This window comes from Lasiodiplodia theobromae (genome assembly GCF_012971845.1).
Source record: "Lasiodiplodia theobromae strain AM2As chromosome Unknown scaffold_47, whole genome shotgun sequence".
Taxonomy (NCBI): Eukaryota; Fungi; Ascomycota; class Dothideomycetes; order Botryosphaeriales; family Botryosphaeriaceae; genus Lasiodiplodia; species Lasiodiplodia theobromae.
Genome location: NW_023336527.1, coordinates 143,056 through 160,406, shown reverse-complemented (window position 1 = coordinate 160,406; position 17,351 = coordinate 143,056). Strand labels below are relative to the sequence as shown.

The window sequence follows — 17,351 nt, the reverse complement described above, 5'->3', positions numbered from 1 at the left end:
AATTACTTTTACCAGCTTCGAAATTATAAGGTCAGCCCATTAAAATTCCGTGCAGAAATCAGTCATGCTAGAGTCCAGTCTACACGCCAAACTACTCTTATCCCAGGTCTACATCAAAGATAATACCTTGGTTTAATGTTTACTAAACGTGCGGGAGTGTTACCCAACATTCGGTACTACATTATATATCGCTTTCTTCAAGGTTCAGCCCGGAATTGTGCCCGAAGTTTAATATGACTTCGCGCCACCTAAGCGCCCGCTCTAACATTTATACATTTAATGCCTTATCGGAGTGGCCACGGGGTATAGTACAAGCTCCTTTCTAACCAGTCGGGCCCGTCCTTCCTCATTTACCTTTTCTCAGCCCGCTCTAAGCTGCGCCACAACGACTAGGTGTTTTACCACCCTACCGTATCTAACCTCGACTAGGCTAAGAATGTGAGCAGCTATATTTAGAAACTAAGCATTTCTTTAACCGCTTTCAGATATAGCCTCCGTCGCTCCTTCGTTCAACTGATTTGTTTTCCTACCTCACAGTCCTACCTACTGCTCAACCCCTCAACATAGAACATATTCTCATCGTCCCTGGCGAAGTAACACAAGTACTCCGAAGCCACATAAGGAATTCATTATAGGCTGTAGCGTTCCGCCAAAAAGGCCAAATATTCCATTATAGAAAGCTAAATCCGAGGTAATACAAGATTTATTACTTTGTCCGAATCCGAATATGATCTACATGTCGGCTTCTACCGATTAAACAGGCTGAATAGTTGGTAGTATCGTACAGTCTTTCATATTCACGGAATCAAATTGTAGTTTTTACGAGAATAGTAACCTAAAAGATAAATTCTCCATTAAATCTGTCTTAAGGGGGGGTAGATAGCTCTTATACATACCTCGAACGAGTAGTTCCCTATACCTAGCCGCAATACGCTAATGACTTTATGGTTTTTTAAAAGAAGACCAGTTGCTACCGTCATAATGTTTCGGAATGATTGGTAGTACGACACAGCAGGGCGCCATAAAGCCAGCTTTGCAAAAACCCGACGCCAAGTAATCTACCTTTATGATTGTAGCACGCAATATGGTACAAATAGTAGTCGCCTGATAGATGCCACTCCTTAGCAGTTCTTACGGCTTTTCTTATATAAGGCCGACCTGTTATCATTGCTATTCTACCTCTACAAGCGATCTACTCCTCCGCTCAAAATGTCTACTATACTTTCCCTCATCTTCTACGTCATTCTCACCCAGCCCTATGCAATTACATATAAGGATTTCGTATCTAGAAACCTACGAACCATTCAGACCATTTATAACCTCACAGTGTACCCGAACTTCCTCCCCATCATCGCAAATAGGTCTACCGCTGTTCCTTCAGAACTGTTTAACCAGACCGCTACTGGCCGCATAACGCCTCTTAGGAATTTTACTGGCTTCGAGGATTCTGTTGAGTACTTCTTCGCATTACCACCAATTCCCTAGTCGCCGTACGGATATGCGTTCTATAATGCTAAAGTTATAGAGTTTACCTCCGGCTGTTCGGAAGTTGCGGCCTCGGTGGTCTATCTCAAGACCGGCCTTGTGGATTCTATATCTGGTGACTTAATTAATAGATCGCACACATTTGCTTTAAAGCAGGTTCGTACCAAACCTTTCGAGTCTACTTCTTCGCTATACTAGCCTGTTTCAGTCTCACTAAGCTTTTATTGTTCAGGTCGCCTTCTGGAACTTCGACAGTGACGGACAAGTCATTCGATACGATGCCTGGGTACCAAACCTTTTACTGTGGAGCTCACTTGTTGTCGGTGGCGATACCAGCGACCCGTCGGTTCAGAATGCTACGAGACAAGCACTTTGTCCTGCCATCCAGCAACATTGTACTGGTGCAAATCAACAATACGATAGCGTGGAAGATTGCAATACGGAGCTTTCAACAAAACCTTTCGGAACCTACGATGAGGCATGGGGTGATAACATTGCATGTCGCACCGTCCACGTTATCCTTACCAGAACCCGTCCCGATGTAAGTTCTCTGTGCCATGGTTGTCTTCTTCCTAAGTGCTTCCTCTCCCTGTTTATAGCTCGCTAACATAGCCAAGATCCATTGTCCCCACGTCGGCCGAAACGGTGGTAACAGCCCGGATAACTACAAATGCGTTGATATCGACTATAGTACGGAATATTTCGCGGACGAAAAGTTATATCAGGAATCTGAGGGTATTTCCTTCACTTGCCCTGAAAACCATGGTTACTGACATACTGATTATGGGGCATCTGCTTTGTATGTAATAGTTTTGTCGTTTGTCATCTATTTAAGCCCGTTCAGCGCCTTGAAAGCCGCCTGCAACACTTTACTATGTGAACATAGTTTCTAATGATTATTCGAAGAAATGCCCTTGGCCAAGGCCAAGTCTGGCGCAGCGGAGACATTGGACTCTTGGGAGAATCTGGGTGAGTTCGATGGAGTGTAGCAAAAATTTGAATTAGTCGAATATGGTTGCCAATATTATCTCTTGATTCACAGATTTTGCTCGAGCTAAACTGATACCGAGATATAGCATCTCTAATGACCGTAGCAAACATCTCTTAACAGCTGCCACCAACAATTCTACAATCTTGTTTGGCCTAGGGAAGAAAAAGGCAGACTCCTATTGGTAGCAACAGGTGGTAATCGCGTACATGAAAGCGCAAGAAGCTCACTGGGATACTCACGGGATGGTTTTTCCTTGCTAGCATAAGGTTAAAAGTCGACGTACCGCGGTTCATCGTCAAAGCACCCGTATGGAGCCTGCTTACCGGTGGCCCGCACAGCTTTGCAACTTCATCGACACGCATGTTGTTTGAGTTCTCGTCGCAATCAATATGGTGCGAGTTGATGTAGAGAAACTGCCTCGTGCCCGGAAGCTCGAACGCGATGCAGTAAATGAGCGGAAGGGTCACAGGCGTGGGCGATGCGGGCCGCTTTCATTTGCTCGTACGCCTCCGTTTCGAACACTGCTGGCACGCTGTTCATCGCGTCGGAATGAATCTGCTGCAAAAGATAGAACTGTTGAACGATTGAACTTGCTAATTAGCACACCTATCCCGTCGTAGATGCAAGCGTGGATCACCCCGCGATTTTTGAGATAAGCTCCAGTGACAGCAGAACGAGTTTCCACTGCCACTTCGACGGAACTTACGTCTCAGCGGGTGCAAAGAGGTCCAGGGGTGCCCTAGGGAAGGCCATGGCAATCTCGATGAGGAACTCCAGCCCAGAGAAAGGGCCCAGCCCGAGAACGAAGATGTTACTGCCGGAACGAGCGAGGGGACCCTCCAGAATCTTGCATAGGCAGCATGCTACTGCTCGCTCAACCACGGAGTTGAGGCGGTGAGCCGGAGGAGTGCTTAACGTCGATCTTGTCTCTTAAATCCGGGGGGACAACGGACGACATTCGCTTCGCCGTTAATGTAGCCAACCTTTTCAGCATTGAGGAGGCCCTTCGGAGGCACCTAAATTCGTAGCCGCGCAGTGGCTGCACTGTCCGAGACTCTGTGGCCGTTTTGTTGTGAAGGCGAGGTGGAGCCGTTCCGGTATGTCGAGCGGGAGTTGATTCCTCCATCGGTCAAACACGCACGGCCGAAAAGGGAGGCGGGAAACCGACCGGTAGCTGCTACATTCGTTAAGACACGCGCCAGGGGGGCAACCTACTTAAATATAGGCGTCTTCTCTCGCGCAGATTGCCAGACATCATGGCCGTGAGCGAGGCTTCTTTCGCGTCCTCTGCCGGATGAGGGCTAGATTGCCGACGCGTGGCAAAAAGGTGCACGAACAGAGAAGGCAGCGCTTACGATTAACCTTGGCACTCGGCGTAAGGGGGATCCTAGAGACGAAGACCATAGCAAGCAGCAACGGCGGAGGAGAAACTCGGTGCAGTACGCGCGAAAGCCTGTCAGGTCTATGGCTGGGCCCACTACTCTCTCACCAGCGGCCAGCAGCTGTTGTTGTTGAAGTTCAGATAATATGACAAAGCCACGTGTTTGGCAGATGATCAATTACGAGGTGACGGAGCCCTCATCTGTAGATAATAACTAACTCTTACCCTTTCCTTCAAATCTCAGCAGATGTCCCTAGACGCCGACCGCAGATCTTGTGCGATTCCCGCGCCACGCGGTTGAGGACGGCTTCGATGTCGGCGAGCGCAAGCTCAAGCCGCTGGCCGGCAACCTTGATCTTACTGTCTCTCCGACCAATCTGCAGCTGGTCCGTGTTCCACCTCAGGTCCCAGTGCCGTACAGGGTGGCTTCTTGGGCAAAAGGCGGCCGCACGAACGCCTGTGCCATCGCCTCGGGCTCACGCGCGTACACTGAGAAAAGCTGGCGCCCGCCGACGTGGATCCGCACGACCTGGCGCACGCGGGCGATGCGCATCTGGTCGTCCAGCAGGACGAGGGTCGCGCCGAGGAAGAATGGTAGACAGCACCGAAGTCGGCGTACCGGGAGCCACGACGACCGTGGCCTGGTGGCGCGCCACCATCGACCAAAGCCGAAGCTTGGAAGAAGCCCCACCGGTCGCGAAGCAGCAGCGTGTGGTCAGCTTCTCCCCGTCGGGGACAAATGTCTCAAGCGGGTGGTCCCGATCGCACGGAAGCGTCTGGAGAACCGAAGGAAGGTCAGGTGAAGGAAAGTGATTACGGTGGGCGAGGATGATGGCGGCGGGGAGGTCGTTGAGGAGGAGCTCATTGCCGTCCTGGAGCAGGAGGAACAAGGTCGCGCCCGCGGCGAGACGGGCTGAGGATGCCGAGCACCGAGGCGTCGTAGATGTAGTTTGCGGCCAGCAGTTCTCGCGTCGAGGCCGCCAGCCCGAACGATGCCGAAGCCCCCCCTTGATGGCGCTGGTGCATACCCTTTAGGGACGGCCGTGGTGAAAATGACATAGCAGCAGTCTGGATGGGGGGCGCTTCAAAGCGACTTCGTCCAGGACAAACAGCCCGAGGGCGAGCCACTTGCACGCTGCTACTGGTATCGCCTATAGCTTTTGTCCAGGAGAGCGGCCAGTGGCGGCTCGGGCGCCATCGCGTCGATGAGACAGCATGGCCATGACCATGCGCCCGAGGAGAAATGGTCACAACCCCATCCCGGCCCACGCCCAGTGCCAGAAGCTAGAAAGCAAGCGCATCGGATTAGGTATGTCACCCGTTCGGCAGCGGCGGTTTCCAACGCGGTCCCTCTCTCTGCACAGCCTTTATGAACAGAGCCTCAGCTGGCAGCTGCTTGAGGCGGCACACACCGCGTCAAGAAGCACCGCGTCGGCCACGCCCAGGTCCCAGATCTTTTGGCCGCCGGCAGGGAAGGGGGACATGGTAGGCCGAGTGGATGCTCCGCAAGCACGGGGATGAAGTTGCCGACCGCCGACAATCAGAACATGGCCGCGGCCGGCCAGTCTCGTCAGGAGCACGGCCAGCGCCGCCTGGAAGACGGTGGCCGGCGTGACGCCCTGGCGCACGTTCTGCTGGAGGGTAGATGGCGCCTTGAGACAAGGTGCTCTTGCGTGTTTGGCGCGGCGGCATGCAGGTCGAGGGGCTGAACGACCTTGGCGCGAGAACAAAGCGTGTCGCTCCCTAAGGACAATATGCAGGGACCACCCGTCACGGTGAAACGCCAGGGTGAATATGCGGCGCCTGCCGCGCGATCGACCGCCAGGTACTGGCCTGACGCTTTGTCCCGTGCTGCAGCTGGACGGCGCGCAACGTCATTCGTAGCGACGGGAACATCCTTCCGCTCTTGGGCAAAGCTCACCGCGTCAAAGGCGCCCGTGAGCTGCAGTACCACCTGCACCAATGTATTCTCCTCAGACTGCAGCAGTATGGCCGGCTGCATGGCATAGGTAGACGTCCTGGACAGACCGCTCGTCGATGCCCGTCAGGCCCAAGGCAGTACCGATCGTGGCACGGAGCCTCTGCAGCGAGAGCAGTGGCCAACTAGTCTGCAAGAGGATCGTTTCGTTGCCAGGATCCTGTACTCGTCGCGTGGAGCTGCAAATTAGATGGGCGGCGGCCGGACCGTAATCAACGTGCTGCATGGACGTTTGGCGCCAAAGCAGAGCGACCGACCGCGCCGCTGAGTGCATCTACCGTTTCCTCAAGTTCCCCAAGGCCGAGACGTTCACATGGCCGTCTTTCCGGTCAGCCAGGTGCACCCCACCATAGGCATTGTGAAAGAAATAAAAGCCAGTGTACACGAACTTGGCGGCGTTCTGCGCCTATGCATCCAGCCCAAACCCGATTGCCGAGTGCGAGCTCACCGGTGGAAAATAGTAAAGCTCCCACACAAGGCTCCTATCCTCTCGAAATCATTGTCTGGGCGATTTTGGGATGATGAGTCGTACATGGTGGATCGTAATGCTTGCCTCTGTCAGGCCGTCGTGTGGCACAGATCCACCGCGGAAGATGCCGGAGAAATAACGCTGTCCGTTGTCCCACTCGGGCACCAGTGCAGCGAGGGTGCGGGCGCGCAAGTCGAAACTCAGGTTCTGTGCGACACCAAGCTTGGGCCCCATGGAATGCTTGGTGATTGCGCAGCTCGATTGCGCTGCGCCAGCGGTGGTGATACGAAGCCTAGCTGGGGGATGAAGGCGACTTTGCCATCGACCATGGCGAGAAACGCGAGGCTCGCTCGTTGTGGCCCAGTGCGGGCGCGCGATTGTGGAGAGACGGTGGTGAAGTCGTACAAAGCATGTTTAGGGCGGCGGAGCAGATGCGAAAAGACCCTGCTTGCTTTTAGCTTCCGTCCCCACTTCCCCGCTCTCACGCCGCTTTCACACCGCTCTCACCTGCGCCTTATTTCCACCTTTTCATTATTTCCGTCGTGCTATTTCGGATTCCGAGTGTAGTCACTCTCACAACGAATCAAGTCGCGCGATTCTGCCACGGAACTGCAAAGAGCAGGTCCGCGCGCGCTAATACCTAACTGCGCTGTCGGTCAACCCCCAGTATCATCGCGTCCTGCTTGTCTCCTATCCCTACATGAACCATCTCATCCTCCGCGTAGCCAGCAACCACTTATCTGACATCAAGATGCAAATTAACGTAGGGGTCTAGCCAGGATCACCGCTAATACGTCCCCGTCGGTGCGCACCACACGAACCACCGAGCATATTCTCCTCACACGCGCTCCCTGACAAAACCTTGCCTTGCGCTCTTGCGAGCAGACGGTCGAGATTGTCCATTGCTTGTTTCAGCTGCACGCCGTGAATTGGCAGCACATTGACGGTCTTGTTCTCCACTCTGAAGGCCCCAGTCCCGCAGTTGACAAAACCTTGTGGCAGACGCAAGGTGCCGAGACGCTGTGGCCCGGCGTGTCGCTTAATGATCGACTCGTACGTCGACGCTCATCGCCTCCTACTCATTCGATCGCATTCATCCCTGACAATCATCTCCCAGATCCAGAGATCGAGCCGTTTCCGGATGTCCTACGGCGCAGCGGCCCCCAGCTAAACCGTGTTGAGCTCGGCCTGGCCCGTCATGATTCGTATGACCAAGCTTCATGCCGGAGCACAGCTATCCTGGAATGGAACTTCTCTAACGTCGTTACCCCACATAGAACCCCTGCCGCGCCTTCTTGTGGGACGACGCTGTTGGCCGAAAAAGGGCTCTTGTTCGCGACTTCGGAAAACGCCGTGCGAAGCGCGGCATCCAGATCCTTCGGGACGCCGAGTTTTCTACTCCCGGGCAGAAGCATATGCAGAAAGCTGGATCTAGCCGTGCGCTGGAAAGACGACATGCTTCACCACATTTCATGCGTCGTGGATGAGGAATGACATGTCGTACGCCCCTCGAGAAGACCCTGGGCTTGTTTCAGGGACCGCGCGAGCGCCACCAGCATTCTGCTCCACCAAACCTTGACTTCCTCCAACTAGGTCTCCTCGGCCAGGATTCCTTTTGGTACCGTCATTCCCTGCACATCTCCAAATGGGCACGGGTCGGCATGGCAGCGACGGGCAGATATAAGTTTCCCTTCTTTTTCACATCGATGACCTACTGACCGTCAGAACCGTCCGCTCGTCATCATTGAAACGAATCTTGTTTATACCATGCAGGAAGCCAGCCAAAGCTCCAGTGGAGTCCGCGCACTAGTGGCGGTAAGATTGCTTGTTTAGCCTTTCAGATCCACTTTCCCCTTGGGGTTCTCGGAAACACTTCCGTCTTACATGATTCTTCGAGTAGTGCACGTGCTGCAGAAAACGGAAAATCCGATGCGGGAACATCGATGCCTCCGGCAAATGCCACTATTGCCGAACCATGGGCACCGATTGCGTGATCAGCCAGGTAGGTCTGACCGATAATCTTGCCATCCTTTTCTTTCCCTTTTCGGGCGGTTTCTCATGGCTCAACAGATTGGACTACACCAGTGCAACGGCGTCGACATGTTGTACAGATCGGTGCAACAGCCTCAGAAGAATTCATCCGATCCACTCGATGAACCTTGGGTCCCGCTTGACGGACAGGACAAGCCTTCGGCCTAGGTTCTCCTAGTCCAACAGGAAGCCATGAGATGGGGCAGCAGGAAGCTTGTACGTCGTGAGAGGATTGCTATTCCAGATAGGTATGGGAGGAGAATCCAGTGCTTTGCCCTACGCATTCTTCGGCGTCGTGATTTTTGCTATCGTTGTGGGGTTGTGCGCGGCCCGGCCCGCGCCGCTACAAGGAGCGCCCCCACAGCCCCATAAACGGGCCTGTCATGATAATCCGTGCTTCTTTGGCCGCGCAGGCACTTCCTGGAGTCGCTGCTGCTGCTGCTGCTGCTGCTGCTCCTCACCCTTCGTCTCTTGCTATTGTTGCTGTCATGCCGTCTTTGAAATCTGCCACGCATCCAGCGTGTTCATCCCACATGCGCGTGCCTGGGCAATACCACACCCATACGCAACACTCTGAACGCTTCGCACGTACATTGGATAGACAAAGGATCAGATTGCATGGGAGCTGTAGCTGCCGCGAGGAACAGTGAGCAGCTGCCTGCGAAGCGTGTGCGAAACACCGTAGAAGCTACGAGATGAGGGGCCACTAAGGTGGCGATTAGTTGCAAACGTCGGTAATGGCCGCTACGTACAGTGCTTCCAAGGTTCGGTTTAAGTGTGAAGCGCCGCGGAGTCTTAAGCAGCTGATGCTTTCTGCGATAGGAAACCCTTGCGATTCCTCCACGGCTTGAAGGACTCGCCAGCGTCCACAGTGACTGGAATATGCGTCCCGTCGATCGCTCCAACACAATCCGCGAAGAAAGGCATAAGCATACCACTCTCGACAGATTCCACAGCAGGACTGGTGTCAACCGCTAGATGTAGGTCAAGGTCGACTACATCTTCAAGGTTGGCAAGAACAATTTCAACCTCCCGCCCCAGGTCGAATCGTCGAGTTATCGGTCGTCTACACTGTGCCAAAGAACCTGCGCCCTCAGATTAGCTACGATTAGTGGGATATGCTGCTCCGCGTTTGCTTCGTCAGGAGGAATCAGACGCTTGAATCGGATTTCTTCGGAGTGTCAAGCGTCATGGATATGCTAGAGGCCAACTACAGGACTTTTTTACGCCTAGCCCAGTATTCCGCTGGATGGGCCGCTCCTCCCAAAGGATACTACTGTGGAAATTAAGGAGGGGCAGAAGGAATAATGGAGTGGTATTGATGAGAATATGGATATTAAAGATAACGGCATCCCCGCTCTTCAAGAAGGAGATAACTCCCTTTCCTCCATCTCCCGGCCTGGTCTATCTATTTCTCCATCATGATCACCTCACCCTTACTCTCCAACATTTTCGACGCTTAAATAAAATCGTACTTTCGTCCAAGCTGATGCCATTTAGTCCCTGACCATCCACAGAGCAGTGGCTATCTGGAGTCCATCGCAATTCAGGTTCTCGCCGCTTTCGCCAGGAATGTCCGACACGCATCACGATGATCCCAAACATTGCCTATGTCGATCTGCCACCTCTTACACATCGCCCACTCTCGCCACCACCATACCTCATCGCCGCAACCCCATCGTTCTAGCCGCCAAGCCGTTACTATCCGGTTATTAATGCTTACGCGGATGAGGACTATCTTGCCGCACTACAATCCAACTTGAAAGTAACAACGAATGCCGGCTTTGATTCCGCCATTGTTGCAGCCATTGCCGAGGCGCCGGTAGTAGGGTTCTACATAAGCGCCGCTTGCAGGGACACCACCCAACAGCATCGGAGACGTCCTGAAAAAACAAAAACAAAATAAGAGCTTAAAATACACGAAGTCCCATCTCCTAAGGCACAAATCTCCCAACATTTGTTTTATTATTGACTACCGTACCCTTCTTTCTCCTTGAAAACTCATGCACTACACAATCGACGAAAACCACTGGACGTTCATTACGTAGACCACGCTATTGAGCAAACTGCGGGCCTTTCACATGCTATTCACTCCACCCACGCCGGATACACTGGAGAAGCTCTGTCTCCAATTCGTGCATAAACACACCTTACGACTACCCGCCCAGCTAAAGCGGTGCAGGCAAAGAACCATGGCTGCTAACAGTTCCTACCCTCCATCGCCCAAGGAACAAAGCACATATCGTGTATATATACTACACAATGGAGGTTGTTTCAAATGAAAAATCCCCCTTCAATTGTACATAAACATTTACTACATTTCCACCAGGAGGAACACGCACCCAACCGCACCAAGTACAGCAATGGCTCTTGCGTGCATCTCATCTGGATGGGACAATGGTTTGGGATCTCAGGTGCCTGGGATGAGACTCCTGTTTATCTGAGCTGTGGTACAACCGTCAAAAAGATGCGGTGCCGCATCCGCATCAATGCTCGGAGGTAGGTGTACGACGGCGTGCGGTACTGCGCTCTGAATAGCGGTGTTGCTACTGCTGGCTACGATGATAAGGCCCTGAAAGATAGGTATAAGGATGTCTGTGGCCAGCTTACTGAGGCCAGAGCGTAGAACCAGGAGCTTCAGGCAGACATGCGCGACGCGAGCTCTGCGAACTCTAGCCTGGCTATAACTAACGATGAGCTGGGAAATAGGCGAATCATCGCTGATAACGTTAGTGCGAAAGTTCAACGTGAAAAGGGCGAGCTCAAGCGAAAGTATGCGGCGGGCATGGATGGCAAGGCGAAACTCATGGCGGAGCTGAACGGCGTCTCGCAGGACTTGGAATCTCTTCGAACTTACTATGAGAAGTGGCACGAGGTAAGTGATAAGCCCAGGGATCAAAATGCCAAACTGTTTGGCACCATCAAGACGAACGCAACCAAGCTTTCAAACGCCCAACCCGCAGCGAAGAAGATCCGCGAGACGCTCACCGACAGGAACAACCTGCACCAAGCCACCACAGATAGGCTGGAGGAAGGTATCGATGGCGCCTGACGCGATAAAAGAGGCATGCTGACGAGCTTGCTCGGTCGGAGGGAATCACTCAAGGACAGAACAGGCGCACTGAACGAGACTCGAGACCCGAGACCACGGACGTAGGGATGCGTAAGGCGATAACAAATACCTTGTTACTGAGCCGGCCGATGCTAATCAATCGCTCATAGTGATCAAAGAGCAGCTACAAGCCGTGTTAGCGGCCAACGAGCAGCTTAAAAGAGAGCTTGCTGACTTCAACAACAGGTGTAGGTACAAGCACGTTCAACAAACTTAACAAACATCGGCCAAGCTCAAAGCCGCAAACAGCGACAACAAGCTACTCACCGCCGAGCTTGATTCCGCCAAAATCTTAATTCGAAATGCCGCCCAGCGTTTTCGAGCCGTGTAAGCAGACCTCCCCAATGCCCACAATACCAACGTCCGCCTCGCCACCGAGCTCCACGATGCCGACACTGCGACAACCCATGATAACAATCGGCTCCGTTGGCGCGAGACAGTCCTCCCTGAAGCCCATGCACGGCCATTCGTCTCGCCGCAACCGTGCACGAAACCACGATCAAGTCTTTAGCCTAGAAGGCCGCCCTCTGCTGAGCGAGGTTCGTTCACGCCCGCCCCTGGCGCTTCTAATTGCATCCTCCAAGCTAAGTCCTCTTTCGCAGTAGTAGCCACATCTTTCTTCTGTTTAGTAATAGTATAGAATTCATCTCTTTAGACTTTATCTCAATAACAGTGATGCGTAACGTAGTAATAGCTCGCCTCGGGATCGAAGGACTCCCAGCAACTATTCTCCAAATCGTCCAAAATACCCTTCGTGATTTCGCCAAGCAGATACTAAGGCTTTCGGCTATGGGTTCCCATGGCTTCTCCTTCCAAGCGCACATATAACCAACCTCGGCTCTGAGCGAGAGCAGGCAATGCCGTGGTGAAGATTTGTAGCGAAAATTACGAAATAGGACCTCTTTCGCAACTTTCCGGCCAGATAGGACATTTTCCGTGGTGCGTGTTTTTTTTTTTTTTTGCCTTATCTGGCTGGGAGTCGCGCCTGGACCCCCCGTGTCGCCTGCTTCACTAGCAGAAGAGAAGGATGCGGAACAGGGGAGGTATTTTTGTTAGAATGAGAGCATTACTTTTGCGCCTCCAATTCACATAGCTGGCAGTAGTTCTTTTTTTCTCTTCAGTATTGTAAGTCATTTCTGCCAATTCAGGTTGCGGTACAGGATGGAAGAGTGGATAATGAATTACTTTTTGTTTCTCTGTCGGGAATGGATAATGCAGGATTCTACAGCAACGCCGGGATTTCTGCTCTGCAAGCTGAGCTTAAGCAATAGCTCTATTCGACAATTCTCTCACATATCCATACATAAATTATCCCCCCTATTAACATGATTGGCTCGATGGAATTCACTCAAACCCGAGCTAAATCGATATAGTAGCCCAAACGATTATCCATGGCCCAAATTTATCATTTCAATCTCTCACTTGGCCGAGCGCTAGCGTCTTGGCCTCCCAGCATCTTTTCCTGAGTGTAGAGAGTAGGAACGGTTTGTACGTGACCCCTTCGTACTAGGAGGACGGTATGAGGCGGATGTTAGGCCGGGCTAAGGGCGAGCCCTACTCGAAAAAATTCAGCCGAGCCAAGTTGAGTTGAATTCATTTACCCTGACCCGTAACCCGAAGCTGTATGTATGCGTAGTTATATATAAGGAGAGGAAAGTGGTGTAAAGATTTTTTTCGGAGTTTTTCGAGCAGAGAATGAATTAACAGATGCTATTAAATAGTAAAGCTACCGGTACAGGAGAATTTATTTATACTATAGGCTTTTGTCGGAGTGCCACGCTGGGAACCCGAGCAACAAAACCTTTTACGCAATAACGTATAGAGCACTGCATAGTATCCCCAACAGTAGAAGAGAAAATAAAAAAATGGATGCTTAATCTAGGCGCACACTGGCGACCACTTTTAATAATTTGTACCAAGGCTTTCTTCAGCCTCACTCGACGCACAATTAAAACACTACCGCCGACCCCAATAGTGCGCTACGCGCCCACACACTTACAGCGAGTCCATCTCGACGACCAGCTTAACGCAGGAAGACATACCACCATCCTTTTCTTGGTCGTGTATCACGAGAGAGCACCGCATTCGTCATCATCGATCGCAGCGAGCATTGAAGCCAGAAATAAATACCCTAGGTGTTGTCGGAACCGGCGAAAGAAAGTTTGTTGTTTTGCCAAAATGTGATGCTATCTTCTATAGTGTTTGGTTTTCCTCAGAGTTACATCTACCCTGACGCATGTCTGCGGGATCCGGGCTAGTAATTAGCAAGAACTTATACTATTTCCACGCCTAGAAATCAGCATAGGACCAGGGCATGGAGTCTACTCGCATAAAAGAAATCTATATAGGTTCGATCAAAGAGAACGTGCGCTATTCGGTCTACCGTAGCTTATTTGGCGAGTAACCCGGGTGTATTCGCTCCTGTACAACAGACGTGAAAATACGCACGGCCCCCACCATATATCGTTATATTGCACCTTACCCGTCGAGATGTAAGTTTTAACCGATTAGGTATTCTTAGCTAAAAAAGAATGTCTTCTTTGAAACTCGCCGGGGACACAAATCCTCTCGAGGTCAGCGAAAGGTGTTTCGCCATCCTACTGGCGTCATGGCTGCGCGTAATCTGAGGCTGGAGATATTGGTCGTATGACGGTGGACACGTGCCGCTTGGGGTCGTGAGAGCCTCCCCCTTCCCGGGTGCCAATCCACTGCTTCAGCATCCAGCACTCAGCACCGGTGTTCATTACTGTCACCTGAATTGATCTCAACAGGGCCATCTCGGTTGAAACGAGCTCGAGGACGTATTTGCAAACCGTCCCGACAGAGGAGGAGGGCGAACGGGGAGATGAATGCCGGCGAATTGGATTATGAGGTAAGGTAGGTGATATGGGGAAGCGGGTGTGTTATATGGATCTCGGTAGACTTGAAAGAAATGTCCATGTTATAATTTGGATCCGCACTTGGCAGTGGTCCGACCTTGCCAGAGGCGAACGTAACCGCTGAAGGCCCGTAGAGAGACGCGTCGCTAATGCTGAGAAAAGAGCGGCACCGTTCTTGTTCTTAGTTATGACGGTAGTAACGACGTTCTAAACCGGAGTTTTGAACTTGACGGCCGGGTGAGTGTATTCTTTGGCGGTTGCTGCGATGGATCTCGCAATCAACGGGGACGTCTATAGTGGCATTAGCGACGAACAGAATGAAGACGCGATGGAATAGGCTGTTGATGCTACGCTCGAAAATTACCGCCTTGAGACCGAAGTAGCAAGGAATCCCCTGATCCACCGCTCGTCTGCCGTTGTGAGTTCTTGGTCCTCGTACCGAAGGGTCGTAGACGATATGAGATTCTTCGTAGATTCTTCGCCACTACTGGCTTCTAGTTCTGTTGCTGTCGTCCCAATCCTCTCTTCAACACCACCCACTTGGCAAGCAGCCTGGTTACCGATGATGGAAGAGCCAATACCCGCAGAATGTACTCTTTCCTTCCCGGGATCCTCCTACCCTCCTGTACGTGACTTTGGTCGCGAACGCCAACAAAACAAGGAGCGGATGGTGAACGGGTCAATATTCCGATTCGGGGCGATTATATTTCTGTCGTGTAAGATGGCGACCCTAAGCTAGGATATGCTCGGGCGCGTGTCGATGATCACATCCCCCTTCAGCATCTTGGCATTCTGTAGTATTCTCGTCGGGACACTCATCGCGTTCGAGAGCTGTTTTCGGGGCCCGTACCTTTACTTTTCTAGCAAGTCCCTAATGTAAGGCCAGCGGTCTGCGTTAGTGCCAACAGCATATTAGACTGATGATGGTTGTTCCTGCGCACGATCTCGAGCACCTGCTTCATCGCCTTCTCCTGCTCGGGGCTAGGCAGGGAGTCCGGCTTCCTCTCTGGGCTAAGTTGATGAATGCTGTCTATGTCCTCGCACCTGCCCTGCGACACGGTGGCGACCTTGAGCCGGACTGAGCTCCTGGTGTCCCGCTTGTCCCCGGTGGAGCCGAAAAATGTCAGTTTCTTGGTGCTGGGCCTCCTCTCCGGGCCTGTCCTCGGTGCCGAGCTTGACCGCGGTGTAGACTTTGGTCTTCGTCATGCTTAGGACCTTGCTCACCTTCTCTCCGTGAGTGGTTGCATCGCACCTACGCCGCATTGTTTGCGTCTGGCGTGTTAAGGATGATGCTCGCGTTTTGGATCACACCATCAAAACGTGTGCAGAGAGAAAGAGAGAGAGAGAGACGAGCCGCAGCTTGATATCGTCCGTGATGTTCAGTGTCATTCTTCACAAGAGTTGCTGTTCCAACTTAAGTTGACGAGCCAATAGGTGGAAATAAGCCTTTGTTGAATAAGTAATTTCACTGGCCTTATTCTTTAAATTCGAAGAGGCAATGACACTGCGGTAAGGCTGGCAGGAGAACGAGTGCCACGAGCAAGCACCGGGCTCTACAGACGGGAGCCGGTATTAGCCACAGAAGCGCATCAGCGACTAGCACTGGCACCGGACCGGTTGGGCTCAGCCTAAGGTCACACCACAATAGAAGAAAGGGACGCTCGGTGGAATGAGTGGCGATGGCACTCGCGAGTTCGCTGGACTGGCCCCAGGGTCGTCAAGAGGGGGGATTTTGTACGTCACGCCGCCGAAAATGGCGATATCAATAGCCCTGGAATCCTTCAGGCGCTTGCTAAGGATATGAGTGTATGGATCGGGGTTTGAGCATTGAACGCGTACTCCGAGTGTTACAGTGCATGTGTGAAGTTTCCAACTGCTCTCATCAATTTCACCTCCGCGAGCTGATACGACCTCACCCAGAGACGTGACATATCTGCTGAAGGGCTGGGTGAGCTTGCGGCAATCCATACCCTACTCAGCTCCCTCAAGACGGCCTCTGAGACGGCACAGTACGAGCGCGCCAAGTGTCAGGGGCTCTACTACTGGTGGCACGCAGCTCGCGTTAGCGAATAGGCTACGCTCATGGCCAACAAGCATAAAAAACGGTTGAGCGGGAACAGCGGCTGCGCAAATCCCTTTTACAAAGTCCCTACCATGGAATACCAACGCCCTCCTTTCCCTTAAAGGTAACAAAAGCAGCCCTCGTAACATGTCTAGGCAAATTTTGTAGACGTATGTTTTCAGGTGCTACCAGAGGTGCTCAATAAAGTTCGAATGAGGTGAATATGGCGGTCATTCAAACAACGGTTTGGCTGAATCTACAAATCGTTTTTTTTACACTTTTTGCTACGTGTATAAGTGCATTGTCCTGCATGAAAACCATGTCCAAATTAACATGGTTGGCATCATTTCATCGGGGACTTGCAGGCAAGAGTTGGCCGAGTACCCTTCCCCCTTCCCATTTCCCCCCCTGCGGTTTTGAACTATACTCTATAACTGCAGCAATGCCGTAACTCAAGTGGAGGGGCGGGCAATTCGGGGTTGTGACTTGTAATTACGCTTGCGAAAGCCAGAAAGGCCAGAAAGGCCAGAAAAGCCAGAGAAGCCAGAGAAGAAACGCAAGAAAAGCAAGAAATTGTTTTTGATAGACATCAAATGGTTGTCCAGCTTCTCTGCAGCTTGAGGTATAGTCGAAGCACCTGTAAGCCGCAGAGGAGAGTTAAGGGTGTAGTTTCACTTTGTCGAATCCTCCTTGGAAAATTAAGGTATATGCACGATTGAAAGCCAGAATGAGTAGTCGAGAATTGTAGATAGAACCGCCGAGCCCGCAAATTAGAGATCTTGTCAGGTGCGGAGTTTCGTTGTGGCTAGAAAGTTTCCGGGATAAGGTATCCGGATGTAAAGGGTCCGCCCTGACGAGCCTGTGCTGTTTTTCCTTTTTTTTTTTCTGCAAGAGAAACGCATCCGGATTAAAGCTCCATCTCCGGACGAAGATATCCCAAGACTCAAGCCTTGGCTATCATTC

At 52.0% G+C, this 17,351-nt stretch overlaps 2 protein-coding genes across 2 annotated transcripts; one reads left to right on the top strand and one right to left on the bottom strand.

The window, feature by feature from the left end:
- Positions 1-4,090: 4,090 nt before the first annotated feature.
- LTHEOB_11338 (D-alanine--poly(phosphoribitol) ligase) lies at positions 4,091-6,538 on the bottom strand (the record flags this gene model as incomplete). Its single annotated transcript, XM_035508083.1, has 7 exons — positions 4,091-4,314; positions 4,477-4,729; positions 4,788-4,886; positions 5,270-5,509; positions 5,779-5,875; positions 6,114-6,241; positions 6,368-6,538. The coding sequence occupies 7 exons, from the start codon at positions 6,536-6,538 to the stop codon at positions 4,091-4,093; spliced, it is 1,212 nt and encodes a 403-aa protein (XP_035366555.1).
- Positions 6,539-10,982: 4,444 nt separating this feature from the next.
- Positions 10,983-11,387, top strand: LTHEOB_11337 (Girdin; the record flags this gene model as incomplete). Its single annotated transcript, XM_035508082.1, has 1 exon — positions 10,983-11,387. The coding sequence occupies one exon, from the start codon at positions 10,983-10,985 to the stop codon at positions 11,385-11,387; it is 405 nt and encodes a 134-aa protein (XP_035366554.1).
- Positions 11,388-17,351: the final 5,964 nt, after the last annotated feature.